The sequence below is a fragment of the Ptychodera flava genome, assembly GCF_041260155.1.
Source record: "Ptychodera flava strain L36383 chromosome 3 unlocalized genomic scaffold, AS_Pfla_20210202 Scaffold_27__1_contigs__length_13241970_pilon, whole genome shotgun sequence".
Classification (NCBI taxonomy): domain Eukaryota; kingdom Metazoa; phylum Hemichordata; class Enteropneusta; family Ptychoderidae; genus Ptychodera; species Ptychodera flava.
The window spans coordinates 8,280,308-8,294,747 of NW_027248281.1; the positions used below are offsets into that span (position 1 = coordinate 8,280,308).

The 14,440-nt window shown below is 38.4% G+C and overlaps 1 protein-coding gene across 1 annotated transcript; it reads left to right on the forward strand.

Annotated features, from left to right (window-relative positions):
• Positions 1 to 556: 556 nt before the first annotated feature.
• Positions 557 to 6,032, forward strand: LOC139126297 (uncharacterized). The gene is made up of 5 exons (XM_070692341.1): positions 557 to 643; positions 2,519 to 2,573; positions 3,006 to 3,127; positions 4,529 to 4,622; positions 5,397 to 6,032. The coding sequence occupies exons 2-5, from the start codon at positions 2,531 to 2,533 to the stop codon at positions 5,558 to 5,560; spliced, it is 423 nt and encodes a 140-aa protein (XP_070548442.1). The 5' UTR covers positions 557 to 643; positions 2,519 to 2,530; the 3' UTR covers positions 5,561 to 6,032.
• The last annotated feature ends 8,408 nt before the right edge of the window (positions 6,033 to 14,440 follow it).

Consider the following 14,440-nt stretch of genomic DNA (forward strand, 5'->3'; position numbering starts at 1 on the left):
ATGTTTCATCGGAGTGGCGCATAGTTTGACAAATTAAAGTGATCAATAGTGACTATCACGGAGAATAGAAATGCTGTGAATATCAATTACGGTTCCGCCTTCCTCTCTCTAACTTTCTGCTCTTTAACAACACTTTCTTCCTCAGAGTTATCACCATGGGTTACAGAACAAAATTGGGCCAATCAATGGGCAGTGTACATTCTTGGTACACACTATTGTGCTATCACCTGCAATTGAGGGAAAACATAAATACCATTTTCAGAGAGCTCCATGGACGATAAATGGTCAGATCATTGATTTCGAAATCGATCCTTAAAGAATCCTTTGTAAATTTGGCCTCTCTTCAGTGGAGGTACCGTGTTGTGACCTATCTATTGTACAATTAATCGATTCCCCAAATACTGCACGCCCTGTACCTGTTATTCATAGTAACACGGCCCATTAAAACTTAATGACAAACGCGGATAGCCAATCGCTATGTGTCTGTGGCCAAATTCAGCCAATCAATGACGTCGTACTGAAATGTTGATCATTTCGAGCAACTCTAATTTGCGTTGATTTCATTCAGCGAAGCCGACATAAACATCAGAACGTAGTGTTCTGAGTGGGAAAAAGTTTTGCAAGTTCTTCCAAAGAGCTGAAGGTAAGTGGAACTAAGTGCATGTTTTGATGGTGTCAAAACTGCAGTTTAAGTTAACGGATAAACGTATTAGAACCATCGGCTGTAGTGAAAGATAAGACGGCTTTGTTGCTCGTGTAAGCTTATCGTCTTTGACCAAACCAGCGATACAACTTAGCTTTTATTTCGAGATGTCGAGTTATTTTAGCGAGACAGTTACTTATCAACGTTTGGTATAACTTACGATTTGTGGCATACCACTTCTCCGATACTTGATATCCACACCAAATAAAATAGAATAGATAGGTATAATGTGTTGTCTTGGTGTACTCGCTACATTCTTCCATACCTAGCGTACTTGCTGAGGAATGTTACAGATTTCTTGGTGTTTCCTGGGTGATATTCAGAAGCGTTGCAAATTGACCGACTTGATCTTATTAAACACAACTGAACAAAAACCGACTTGTCACTTGAGAACCATAGGCATATTATTGAAACATAATAGCAAAGCAGTTTTCTGGGTTAGGAGTGCCTAGCACATGTGTGAATTAATCTACTAAAAGAGAGGCACCGTCATCGAGGGAAAGAAATTCAAAATACATTGTGTAATGTAGACAAGATCTAGATCATTCAAAAAGTAAAGACATGTAAAGAACATGTCAAAACTCAAGACTATTTTCCTGTAACCTTAGCTACAAGCTTTGCTCCTTAACTTTCTTGTGTCAACACCACCATCGATTATACTGGATTTCTTTTTCGCATTGGATTTCCATTTCGCATTGCTAATCCATATTATACAAAAGCTTTGTCATGATGACTACTGTACTCGTGACGGGAATCGCCTAAAGCACCCTGAGTTATCGAATCCTCAGGTCAAAAAGTGGTAGATGCGACCACAGTTCCTGTGGAGGGACTATGGTGCAAGTGCTGTTTTGGAGAATGTTTCACCATTCAATTTCTCAAGAGACAGTATACTCTTTAACTACCTAATATAGATTCGCTGCAGTAATTTAAACTTAGTCAATAATCATAATTGTGTCATTCATTGCGATCTGAAATTTTGCATTCATGTGACAGAACTTACGCATTAAGTAGAACCTCCTCTTTAGACGAATGTAATACAATAAGGCACAAAAATAACGAACGTAAGTGCATAGGTACATGTACTTCAGTATGTGAAACATTTCCTACTCTTGATGTGACTAAACTAATGGGCATCTTCAGAGAAACACCGTTAAAAATGAACAGAAATAACACTTTAATTTTGTCTGACATCGTGGAGTGGGGATAAGCATTAGCTATCCGGTATACCACACTTCACAGTACGCTCTGGGACAAGCGTTATTTACATCGTCAACTACATATTCTGTTTTTCCTTGAATGACTGTTCGAAGGTTTAAATTAAAATGCGTGGTGAAAGCCCCAGTAATGCTAACTTTTGATGATAATTTCATCATTTTTATTTTGAATGTGAACCATAATTCCGTGTTCTTCTCCTCAAAGAATATTGGTATACACAGTATCCAGCTTGTCAACTGAGCCCCTATGGTTGTGAAGTGCATTGTTATTGTTGAAAACTGACTTCTGGTCCGGACTAGAATTCAAATGTAAACAATAACCACGCATTTTACACATATAGACGCTAAGTTGACAAGCTTAATAGTGGGTGTTTCGACATTATTTAGGGAGTAGAATAAGAAGTTGCAATTGATTTATAAAAAAAAAATAATGAAAAAAATCTTCGAAAGTTAGCATTAGTGAGGTTTCAAGAGAAAACCAATCTTTCGTCGTTATGTTATGTGACTGGATGTAGACAATTTACATTATAACATTGTCATGACTTTTGTAAAATGATTTTAATTTTAATTTCAATTCAACTGTTCTGCCCCCTTAGTTTAGATCAACTGAATTATGGAAAGACCATTGCTTATTGCCGTAAACGTTTTCCTATTCGGTGAGTATACGATTTTTGGATTCTTCCCCATTTAAAGCAACGGGAGAGCCATGAGGGCGCTATGCAATGACTTGACAGTTTCAATATGATCAATAAACGTCAGAAAATTTAACATAGCCGCTATACTTTCAAAATAATGACGAGGAACTCATTTATCAATAAAATCATTTGTAACATAGCGGCACAGTATACAGGCTCGTAGGGTGTTCAGTGTAGAGTACCCCATGGCAAACAAAGATTCTTTCTGCGTATACCATATTGACAATTCTTGGGCACGTGTGGGATAGTGTACTCTCAGATAATGAAGTTTATAAGATAACCACAGACATGATAGTCTATTCAGAAAAAAACTTTTTCGTTCATGCTGACATTGAAAGCCTTCAAGTATATCGGCGTTCGAAGTTCAAAGTGTCTCTTTTATCCATGTTTCAGTTTCCTATGCAGTCTCGTTGACATGCTATGACTGTTCATCTTTGCTATCATCTGGCGATGACTGTCTCTTCGTTGACAAAGACACACAGACAGAAACTTGTTCAGGCTCACAGCAATGTCAGGTAAGGAGTGTTACAAATAAAACATTCCCGTGTTATTGTATTTTTGACGCATCTACGACTGTCGTCTTCATCCTGGCTACACGTCAACATATTCATCCACTATCCCACAGTGAGGTTCACTCTCATGATCTCAGCATAATTGATATCAGTAAAACAAGAAGAAACTTTTCCTGCAACAAATAAACGAGACACATGACAAACAAAACAGAAAAAATAACATCTAAGGTCACTTAAAACAGACTTTGCCCAAGTAAGAGAAATTAAACTAATTTAGTAAATGAGATGTAGTATAGGAATAACAACTATATTTCCTGACCGCGACGTGGTCGAAGTCGGGGAGAAACGTACTGCCGATCCAGGGCCGTAGCAGAACGTAGCTTGGCTAGGAGTTTGCGCAATTTACATAAATTTACATATTTTTCATATATTATTGCATTTAGTTCGAAAACAACACTAAATGTAGCAATTATTATGTCTACGCATCTGCTGAATATACATCCTGGTCATTGCGAAAACTAAGCTATAACCAATCTATAGCTAAACGTGTGTGACATAAAGTAAACGCCTAATACTAATTGAAAAACAAACAAACAAACAAAAACATTTCGAGTATAATATGTTTGGCCTAAGTTTATAAAAATCACACTTCAATGATTTTGATCTGGCATCTTTCCTCTACTGCTATCATGATTATAGACATGTTCATTATGATTTTTGTTTCTTTTTTTTCAATTCTGATTAGGACTTGTGTTAAGTAAGTTTCTGAACAAAGTATAAAACAATAGTGGTTGTATCATCTCAGATCGAACAGATTGGTTCAATATCTTGGTGTCCCTCGCCGTTTTTAATTCTCTGAGTTGTTTTAACATGTTTTGCATGAAAACTTTCAAAGGATAATTCATCATAAAAATGATAACAAAATATAATGAATATAAGCGTACAAGCACAACTTCGTAGTCGAATTTCTAAATACATACTTAGCTTAGTAATTTTCTCAAGTTGGTTTTTCTTGAATAAACTGTCTCGGAGTTTGGGATGTATTTCCTATTTCGTATATTTCAAAAGACCTGTACCAAAATACGAGTCAATATTTTTAGCGCAGGGAAGAAATCTGTACTTGAACTTTCTTTGTTTACACTGGCAGACCAGTTTTCGTTAAAACTGGCCCTGTCTGCTTGTTGATAAAAGTCAAAATAGATTGCTGGATACGTCGTTTCTCGGGAATGTTGATTTCCGAGGCATGTTAACTGAAAACACAAAATTGCTTTTATTTGACCTAAGGTGCACAGTATTTATAAACAGTAACTGTTGCAATCTGACCGGAAACAGACAATGAATAAATAAAAGTGGTAAGCAATATCGTGAAGACTGACATGTGTGATCTGTGATCTGTACTGATAGGAATATGTAACTTATTTGCAAGAGGAGACAGTATCAACTACTCGTGGCTGTGCATCGTCGTGTACCGAGTCAGAAAGCGTTACAAATGGTACAGGTAGGAGACTCAAAACATCGTTTCCTGGCAACCATTAGTCACGGTGGTTATAAGATACGCTTAATTGAGGACAAGGAACGAGAGCATGTCTGCTTACTTGCATATTAAGCTTATGTAAAATTCAAGACTCATTCATCTCTACCTACAAACACAGACATGCCTATCGAACTACATACTTGTTATCTAACCAACAACCCTACCAACATACCCACCTACTCACGACGTACCTACCAAACTACCTATCTACCCACGCATCCAGCTAGCCACCAACCTACCTAGTATACCTACCTAAGTATACTTAGGTACTTATGCGAAGAAATTTTTGCGGTATTTGGCATATATCAGTAGGAAAATATATTGAAAAAGCAGATTTGATGTCGGAGGGGTTTGCTTACTTAAAAGTTCATACAGAGTTCAGAAAATCAGTATAAAACATTTTTTGCTTAAGATTGCGCATTTAATTAGAAGTTACAGCATGGTGTTGTATTCTGGCTACTGCTGCGAAATGATAAAAATTGCATTTGAAAAGGCGAGAGAAATGCATGTTTTCCACTCCTACCAAGGCCTTATGCCGTATCTAATTATTGCCGCATATTTATTGGGTTAGCAAGAGTTTTCATTGAACTTTTGATGACGAGTACATTGATTACGTTTGAATTTAAATTTGCCACTGAATATGAAAAAAAAAATTATATTAGTAAAATAACTTTGCCCCGATTTCCACCAAATCATCAGACGCAGATCATATTCAGCATCCCATGTTTCATTTTTTAGGTTTTATTACAACATGTTGTGATGACAAGGACGACTGCAATGATGAAGATTATAGAGTAGCGGAAGATGAAGAGGAAAAGGACTCTGCCACTCAGATCAGTCTGTCTGTCTTACTGACCGTGATGTCGGTGTTCCTTCTAATGATGACGTCACTTGTCAACTAGCTGGGAGTTTCAAATAGAGTATTGACATTACGTTGAATCTCATTACGTAGCATTGTACATAATTCGATATTATCGTACCAAATACTAATATATTTGTTAGGTAAACGGTAGACTGCGAGTCGGTCGGTCGCTGGGGGCGCTGCACTGCTCGATGGATAAAGGACGTCAAGATTGGTTCCATCACGCAAACTGTCGCCACCAAGTCTTCAATATTTACCTCGGAGAAATATAAGTTAAACTCAGTATAGTGATGAACCCAAACGTCGGATGCAGTTGAGAACATTTTGCTGTTACGATAATCGATACAGACTTTCTGTACCACTGCGAAATATTACCAGTCTGTGGTAAATGCTGATTCAGATCTGCAGAGTGCACCAGGTCTAGATGAGAAGCAAATTGCGCTTTCTAATCCTTATAGGTCTAGGACCAAACTTGATCATTAAAGTTTTTGTATTTTTATGAGTCCATGTAATTCATGTGATTGATTGTTCAGTATCCGATTGTAAGAAGTTCGCTGTACTTGGCAGAAACGCTTTGCCAAACATGGCAAACACGGTAGCTACCCATGCCATGCCGATGTCCACACTGATTGGCTGTTTGCCATCCTAAAGTGGTTAACAATCTCTCAAGAAGAAATAGTGAGTAGGAAATTTGAAAGTATGTGAATCTGGACGCATGTCACCTCTGTTTTAATCTGTTGATTTCATCCGATTCCAAGTGCAGTTATGTATGTTGTACCGACACGCATCAGAGCATGTATTAGGGTAAGTCTGCACGAATGAAGTCTGCACGAATGATAATTAGCAAGTACTGGAGAACTGCTACTAGTATATAATGGACTAATCGCAGTACTGTCACCCAGGTACATTCGGATATATTATTTTCGGCTACTGATGGAAAGAAAATGTTTTATTTAGTAAATTCATAACAGTATTGAAACTTAGTTCACAGGCGTCTGACAAATACAGTTATTTGACATTTTGATACTTCAGTAAAATTTAAACTTTATGAAAACGAAAGTATTGCCAATCCGCCACAGATGGCGCTACAATATTGAGCCCGCGGTCATAGTAGTACATGTACTATCGTTTCACTTTGTGTCAGTAAAGTGTCCTATTGTTATCATGTCTTTAACTTCATTTTACATCACAAGCTATCTCGAGTGCTGTGTAAATAGCTTATTGTTACAACAAATGTATTCGCTTGTAGAATATATAGACTATGACTCGTTACCTTGTTCGAACAGCAAGTGATGTCAACGCAACTGATGGGCGTCAAAACGGTGTTCGCCAGCGAGATCTCAGTACTTGATAAATTGTGGATTCTGTGATCACGTTATTGTGCTAGGAACTTCGGTTTGCCTCTAGGGGGCAGACTGAGTTATGCTGTCGGTATAGGGCTGACCTACAACTCATAAGAAGTTATTTGTTATATTTATAATAATAGAATCTATACACTCGTTGAGGAAAATTCACAAAGATATAGGCCCATCGCATATGACCCTACGAAACAGTTCCGATGGTAATGGGTGGAACACTACAAATTTGTGGCCAACTTTTTGAATTTAGTCGGTGACAATCGGGAGTCAAGTACTTAGTTTGTGAAAACGGAACAAGTGTACATTCCCAGTAATTATAGGAGTCACATGTAGGTTTTCAACGTCAAGGAAATGCAAAGCATTTAAATATAATTGTATGTAATAGAAATCAAATATAAACGTTACTTTTATTGTACGAGGAGGAATGGTGTGAAGAGAGACAGCGCAAAGGAAAGTGTCAATAATGCGAGGCGCAGTGATCTGTGCGGGTGAGAGGCGGGGGGGGGGGGGGGGGGGGGGGGGAGCTGCCTAAGGCGAGATTCATATCAGAATCATAGGAAAGCAGTTGCGAACAGTTTTCAGTGCCCCTTCAATATTTAATTTTGTCTCAATACTGCACAAATTACATGTAAAGGCAATGCCCGAAATGGATTGGTCAGCTGCCTCTTTTATTCAAATGATCACAACAGATGGTTACTACCAGGGGCATGATTCAGTGAAGGCGCCTTTAATCAGAAAATAATGCAGTTCTTCTTTTAAAATCGTTGTTGTCAGGGAATGCACAATTTCCATTGATGTTTGAAGCATGAATTAGCCTATTACGTAACCTTGGCGCTGAAATTCTGGCTTCCCTTGTCAGTCTGCCAAGAAAACCACTACCTTCAACTTCGCTACAGTAGCCAAGGGTGTTTCTTCCACAGGCGTGTTGTTTTCTGGGTAGTTTCTATAAGTGTAGTTTATTCTACGTTTCGACGTTCTCTTCCGTAGCCTAATCACCGGAAGAGAACGTCGAAACGTAGAACTACACTTATAGAAACTACCCAGAAAACATCACGCCTGTGGTTTCTTCGGGCGGCGGCCCTCCTCGAACCAACTGTCCAACGTCGATGACATCCTTGCTAAAATTTGCGCCATTATTTTGGCCTGGAGACCTTCACCGTTTTGCAATATCGACTGTTCTCGATCACTGGATTAAAGTATTTGCATAGTTTTTACTAAATTCGGACGGAATATTAAAGCATGCCAATAGCTTTAGTATGGTGCCCGGATTCAAAGGTGACAATGCTACAATATGACGCCATTGAAACTTGGCTGTTTAGCAGCAACAATATACCAAACCGTAAACGACACCACTCACCCCTCCCCTCTCCGCCCATGCCTACGGAAATGTATGTATCTTACCATCGACAGAAAAAGCGAGAGGGACATGTATCTGCAGCAGGTAACATCGAATGGCAGCTTGATGTGGGTTGTACTGTACCTCACAATAAACAAACACGTGTTAAGCGTGTGAAAGATGACATCTCATACTTGTTTTGCCACAGCTATCTCTTAAACGCGAAATTTTGCGTCTAGAACATGTTTTAATTTTTTTAGCAAGGAGTTTTGTTAGCTAAATCCCCAACTTTCACTCGTAAATTGCTATTTTCTTCCAACTTTGACGATATAACCTCGAAATCGTCGCTCCTTTGTGTGTGTCACTGTACTACGGGTGCACCTTCACAGGATCGGTAGCTGTGAGCAGAATTTCAACTTTTTTATCCGTTTTCGGTAAAATGTTAATCGCGCTAACTTACATGGATTAGAATTAGGTTTGGGCCAAAGAAAATTGTTAAAATACCGCCAGCTATATGTCCCTGTCGCTTCTTATGCCTATGATTTTACATATGGAATGTGTGAGAGGGATAAACGCGATACCACAGCCAGCATTGTTTTCACGTTGTGTATGGCAACCTAGATATGCCTTCACTTGCACTAGGTGAGACACGACAGCGACCGACATCTTCACATACCACATTACAAACACACGTGTTATTTTACAGACGCCTTTATTGAGAATGTACACTGAGTTGCCCCGATATCGAGAAACCCATTTCGCCATTGTGTAGGGTTGCGTTAGTACAATTACAAGACAAGAAATTGCATATTTTCAAAAAACCTTCCCAGAAAAGTTATTTTCCTTCATCAATGCCAAGCGTCGTGCTTCTGACCTACTACCTGTGGGGACTCATTTGAAGCTCTTGTAGTGAATAAAATTTTCACCGTCTTATCTTTTTGAAAAGCAGATATTTATTTTTTCTATCGAGTTAACTCTGGGTAAACCTAGCAAATCTTCCATATAATGAACTCCCGCCATGTTTCCATGGTGACAAAGGGATGGTTACAATTAAGCGTTTTGTTGCCAATTATGCCGTAATTGGGAGTAATTGATATTATCGCAGTATTGCTTATGAATACAGCTGCATTGTAAATTTCCTCGATTGATTTCCTGTGAACCATCTGCCTATTTGTCACAAACGACATCATGTTTTGTGATCCGCTCCTTAAATTCAGATTTGCCGATTCCACAAAAAAAGAAAAAAGAAAAATTCAAATCAAAATGCAAGAGGCTAGCGCTATAGCTAGATGGTCTTTCTGGGTTTTTCAGAGAGGGAAAACGGATCAGCCCTTTTTTAACTACTTTGAAAGGCATGTCTGTACTCTACGTAATGATCAAACATTTCTTATTAGTGCAATATCTGGTTTTTGAAACATCGCTGTCTCCGAGTCTAAACTCTAACACGGGTCAATGATCGCTTGCAGTGGTTTCTCGATTATACCACGAGCATTTTCTCGGTTTGTGTCGAGTGGAAAATTTTCAGCCTCATTCTAATAGAAAGTGATTACGTATTTTCTTGATTATGCTGTGATTTAAATTATTGGCATATTTAGAGTGGCGAGGAAATGTATTATTGCAAGTCATTATTTGAAATTAACCCTAATCTCAATCAATTAATTTCCTTAGCTAGTATCTACCGGATTTTGAAAAATGTATGTACTTCATGAATAGTTTCATTAATTTTTGATAAACAGTTCTTAGTTCCATTTTATCCTATTATCCATTGTACTGTCAGCTGCAGGCCCAGACACGGTCATAACAGGAAACACGGCAGTGGGTATAACGGAGATGGTGATGTCTTAAAACACACACAACACGTGCATCAATATTAGGGTTCGTTTTCACATTTTCAAGTATCTGACGGGCAGCCATCCAACAAGAAACAGCACCAAATTGCGATTTAATTCTACAAATTTTTATTGGTGAAATAATAGTAAATGACATCAAAAAGAGCTAGAATTTTATCTTCTCCGCAATCCGGTTATTTTTTTCTCCAGCTTATACCAATTTTTTCACAGAAAATTATGAGGTTTTCCGAATAAAAAATCTCATAATTTTTAGAATGTTTAACTTTCAAAGAAGTGATTGAAATCTTGATAAGCAAAATTGAAATGACTCTTATTCAAAATGTAAGGACGTTATTGACAAACAAAATTGCACTTTTGTTATATAGTATGTAAACGGACATAGTGTGAACATTTTACAAAATTTTACTCAGCCAAAATGGATCCATTACTTTTTTAAATAATGAAGACGGGAGAAAAAAAGGAAGTCAGGAAATCGGGCGATTTTGTAAAAAAATTGCATAAATTTACACTTCTTGCTCACCCAACATACAATTTCTTGTCTTGCTGAGGGTAAACTCAACCAATATTTCAGTCTTGGATTAACAAATTAATGGAAAGTGAATGAAATTTTGCAAAACAGTGTTGAGCAAAATACGTCGTGTTATCTTCTTAGTAAAACCGGGTTTATCTGGTCACTGTTCGGGTTGCATCAACACTGGAGCCGTATACCGCTTGGAACCATGGTCGTGCTTGCGTCACGTCGTCATTTCCATATACAGTAAATTTTGCAAATATTCGATCATAGTCTGTCTTTTTGGGTAAAATAGGTATATAATATTCATAAATACAATGTCGAGTCCGGTCAAGGTTGCTCCAGTTTATTTTGCCCTGTTGTTTCCAAATAAAACTTCAGTCCTTTTCGGAGTCACGTATTAATAGTTTGAATTGGTAATTTAATTTGTGTGCACTATTCCAAGACATATCCAATCTCAATAGCTTCTCTCTGACGAAACAAAGAACACAATCGGACTGCTTAACGTTGAATTACGGTTTATTCATTCATTCACAGTTCCACCATCACTGTTGTTTGTGTAATCTATCGCTTCACTGCAGGCCATGTTGCCTTCAACGGATTTCAAACCTTGAAATATTCAACTTTTGTGTACTAGGCTGTATTTACAAGTAACAAGACTGTAAGGGTGACAAAATTGCTTCATTGTAGTGATAGAATTCAAAGGTTTCTCTGTTTGCAAGTTGACATTCTATACTCAGAACATTAAAGAACATTTCATCTTGAAATGGTAATCACTAATTTATCCAAGTTCAGTAACCTATTCACTTCTCGATGGCGAGAAAAGATGTGACAACGTGAAATTCCGAAACAACTCATATCAAACCCTGCGTTTCAAGACAGTTGGTGGAAGGTTTTTGTTGTATTAAAAAACGGACGACAAGGAAACAAGAGCTTGCTGAGGCTTTAATACCTCAGACTAAATTACGGTGCGTTTCAGATGATTCCCATTTAGGACGTTGAACAAGACAAGGATTATACTTCGAGTCGACGATGCCGCCATTCAGAGAGGGTAATCGGAATTAATAGATGCATGTACTTTGTGTTCCGAAGGTCGAGAACAGTTCGTTGACTGTAGTTTCACAGCATACGCACTGTTTTCTAGAATTCCTTGTTGTTGTACCTGTTTCCAGCAGAAGTTGATTTTTTCGACGAATAAGTAAGGTTGCTGTGCCACCCAGGATTTAGATAGTTCAATAAGTTATTCTGAACCTAAGAACCCTTGAAGTGACAGTATGTAACATCGAATCAGACAGTGTCATTCTATGGTTTCTGGCAAAAGATATTCTCTTGAACCGAGAAAAGGCTGTAAAAGTTGTAATTTACAGGTTACGTCTTTTTATATTCGACGTAATGACCACAGCGTAACATACATTAAGAGGGTACTAAAAGTTTACAGTTCTCCATTGTTAAATTTGAGAAAACGTGATCAAGGTATAGTTGCTGAGTTTGTTCTCCTTGTCTTCTAGTAACACCGTAATAGCATTTTAAGCATTAGTATTACGGCAACTTTTCATCACCATCGCCTTGTTCTGTTTGAATGTTTGGATTTCACACCTCTGTTCTAAGTGCAATCTAATTGCAATCTTTATTCATGTTGCGTATGCTCTTTAAAATGTCTTAGTCCCAAATGCTATTCAGCTCGCAGACAAAGCATGGCAGGGCATCAATCGATAGATCCATCCCGCTCAAGGTCTATGATCCGTCTGAAATAGGCATTGCTATGGGTCAGTATTTTGCGTCAAAAGCGGACCCCTCTGATTATTAATCAGAGAAAGATGGGAAATTATATGACATTTTGATTGGCGAATTAACGTGAAGTATACATGTTTGAGTATAGTGATAAGCAAGGAGACAGGAAGCGACTCTCCAATACCTTCTGTCTCAATCTGACCAGGAAAGATTCACAACAAGCCTCCAGCAGGGAGGATGTGAGTTCCTGTTAAAGTTCCGCCATATCGGACGATCTTCCAGGATCTGCAACAGAGGATCCGTGAATTTCAAAATTTCGAAGTTGACAACTTTTTCAAGTACAGTGTGTTTATTTGTGTGTACAGTTAACTCTCCGTCGAACATGGTGAAGATTGCGAAGAAATTTAGAGATTCCTGAAGGGTGGAGACAGAGACATGGATATGGGAGAGACTTTTTACGTCCTTGATAGAGTGCGATCAGCTATGAGCAGGTTGCACAGCTAACAAGATCCTCACTGTATAGAGAATAATACACATTTGTCAAAGCCCTTCCTTTTCAAACTGAAAGTACACGATAAATAACACAGGTCCGGGCATGTGTTTGTGTAACAGATTGACCGACTGTCCCTACTACGGTTCATTGCAATTATCGATGACCGTGACATGTTCAGCTCTGTATTGTCTCGGGGCGAATGTGACTTTCCCTCGACTTAATTAAGATCGACAAGTTCATCTTGTGAATTGAACCGGGGGCAATACAAAAGCGTTATCAACATGTTTGTTTTCAGTTCACCTTGACAACGACTGCCCGTCATGTTGAGACCGCGTGTAGTGTATTAGCGCATCGTGACAATTATTTCACACCACGAGACGGGCACACAGTGTCTCTCCCTGTCGTTACATGTAAAGGCATGGTTCAGGCGTAAGATTGTCTTGCCTGGAAATTTACCCACCAGATTACAATTTAAATGGAAAACAAAAAACTATGACACCTTCATAATCCTCTTACAGAATAGAATAAACTCTATCCCTGGGATCGATTTCTCTACCTTTAACGTTCAATGTACTTTTTAATCGAATGACGTTATTAGCGTGACAAAATGTATGTAAAAAGTGACAGGTAGTTTTTTGCCAACTATACGTCTTGCATAAGATATAGAGGCTGACGCGTCGGCAGTAATTGTCGCTTACCTGACTGCTATTAAGATTCTTTACTACTGCCACAGATTTTAAAACCATCGTCAATATATTCAAGTGATCTACGTAATCTCTATGTAGTATTCGGATAACGTCTGGGAATTTTTCGGTTCGAGTGTCTGTCGTTCACATAAGACAGTGCCACTCGTAAAACGGTGTCGCTTGGACACGCCGTCACTGATCACCACCTTCGTGGTCACCACCGAGAGTATGGTGTAGACATATCTATCTATCTATCTATCTATCTATCTATCTATCTATCTATCTATCTATCTATCTATCTATCTATCTATGGTTGGTTTGTTTATTTGTATTTGCATCAAGGACGGGTTATGATGATTTTAATATCTTTAAAATTAATGGGCGATCTAAACATAAATACTTGCAAGCAGTCGATTTTCAGAGTCGTAACAGTTTTTTTCTGCTGAAAAGACAGGTAGTTTTCATGGTCAGTATGACCTGAGATTCTGTAACATGGGACTCGGCTATTGCAGAGAGGTACAGCAGTACAGTCATTACTCACAGAATATGAACTATTTTTTCCGATCCGAGTTTTGAGTATGCAAAGAAAGACCCTGACGGCCCAGCAAACTTTTGAGGTCATCGCCCTTTCGCTTGTGGTGCGTATCGATTGATTTGATGTCCCGTTACGTCATCATCAAAGCCTATTATTGCGAGAGTGGTCACATGACTCAACACTGAAATGACTTTCATTGACGGTTGGGCCTGTTGCTAGGCCTGTTGCTATTTGTGCGCGCTTCAATACAAACAACATCTTCATTTCAATTTCACGTCGTCCGGGAACACGGGACACACTGTATACATGTTTCTAGCTACCGTATAACACGTGTCTAACGGTAGCAGCCTCCCGGTTTATTTGATTACACACGTAGGCAATGCGGGACATGTACTCTTTAATATTTCAGAACTCAAGTCA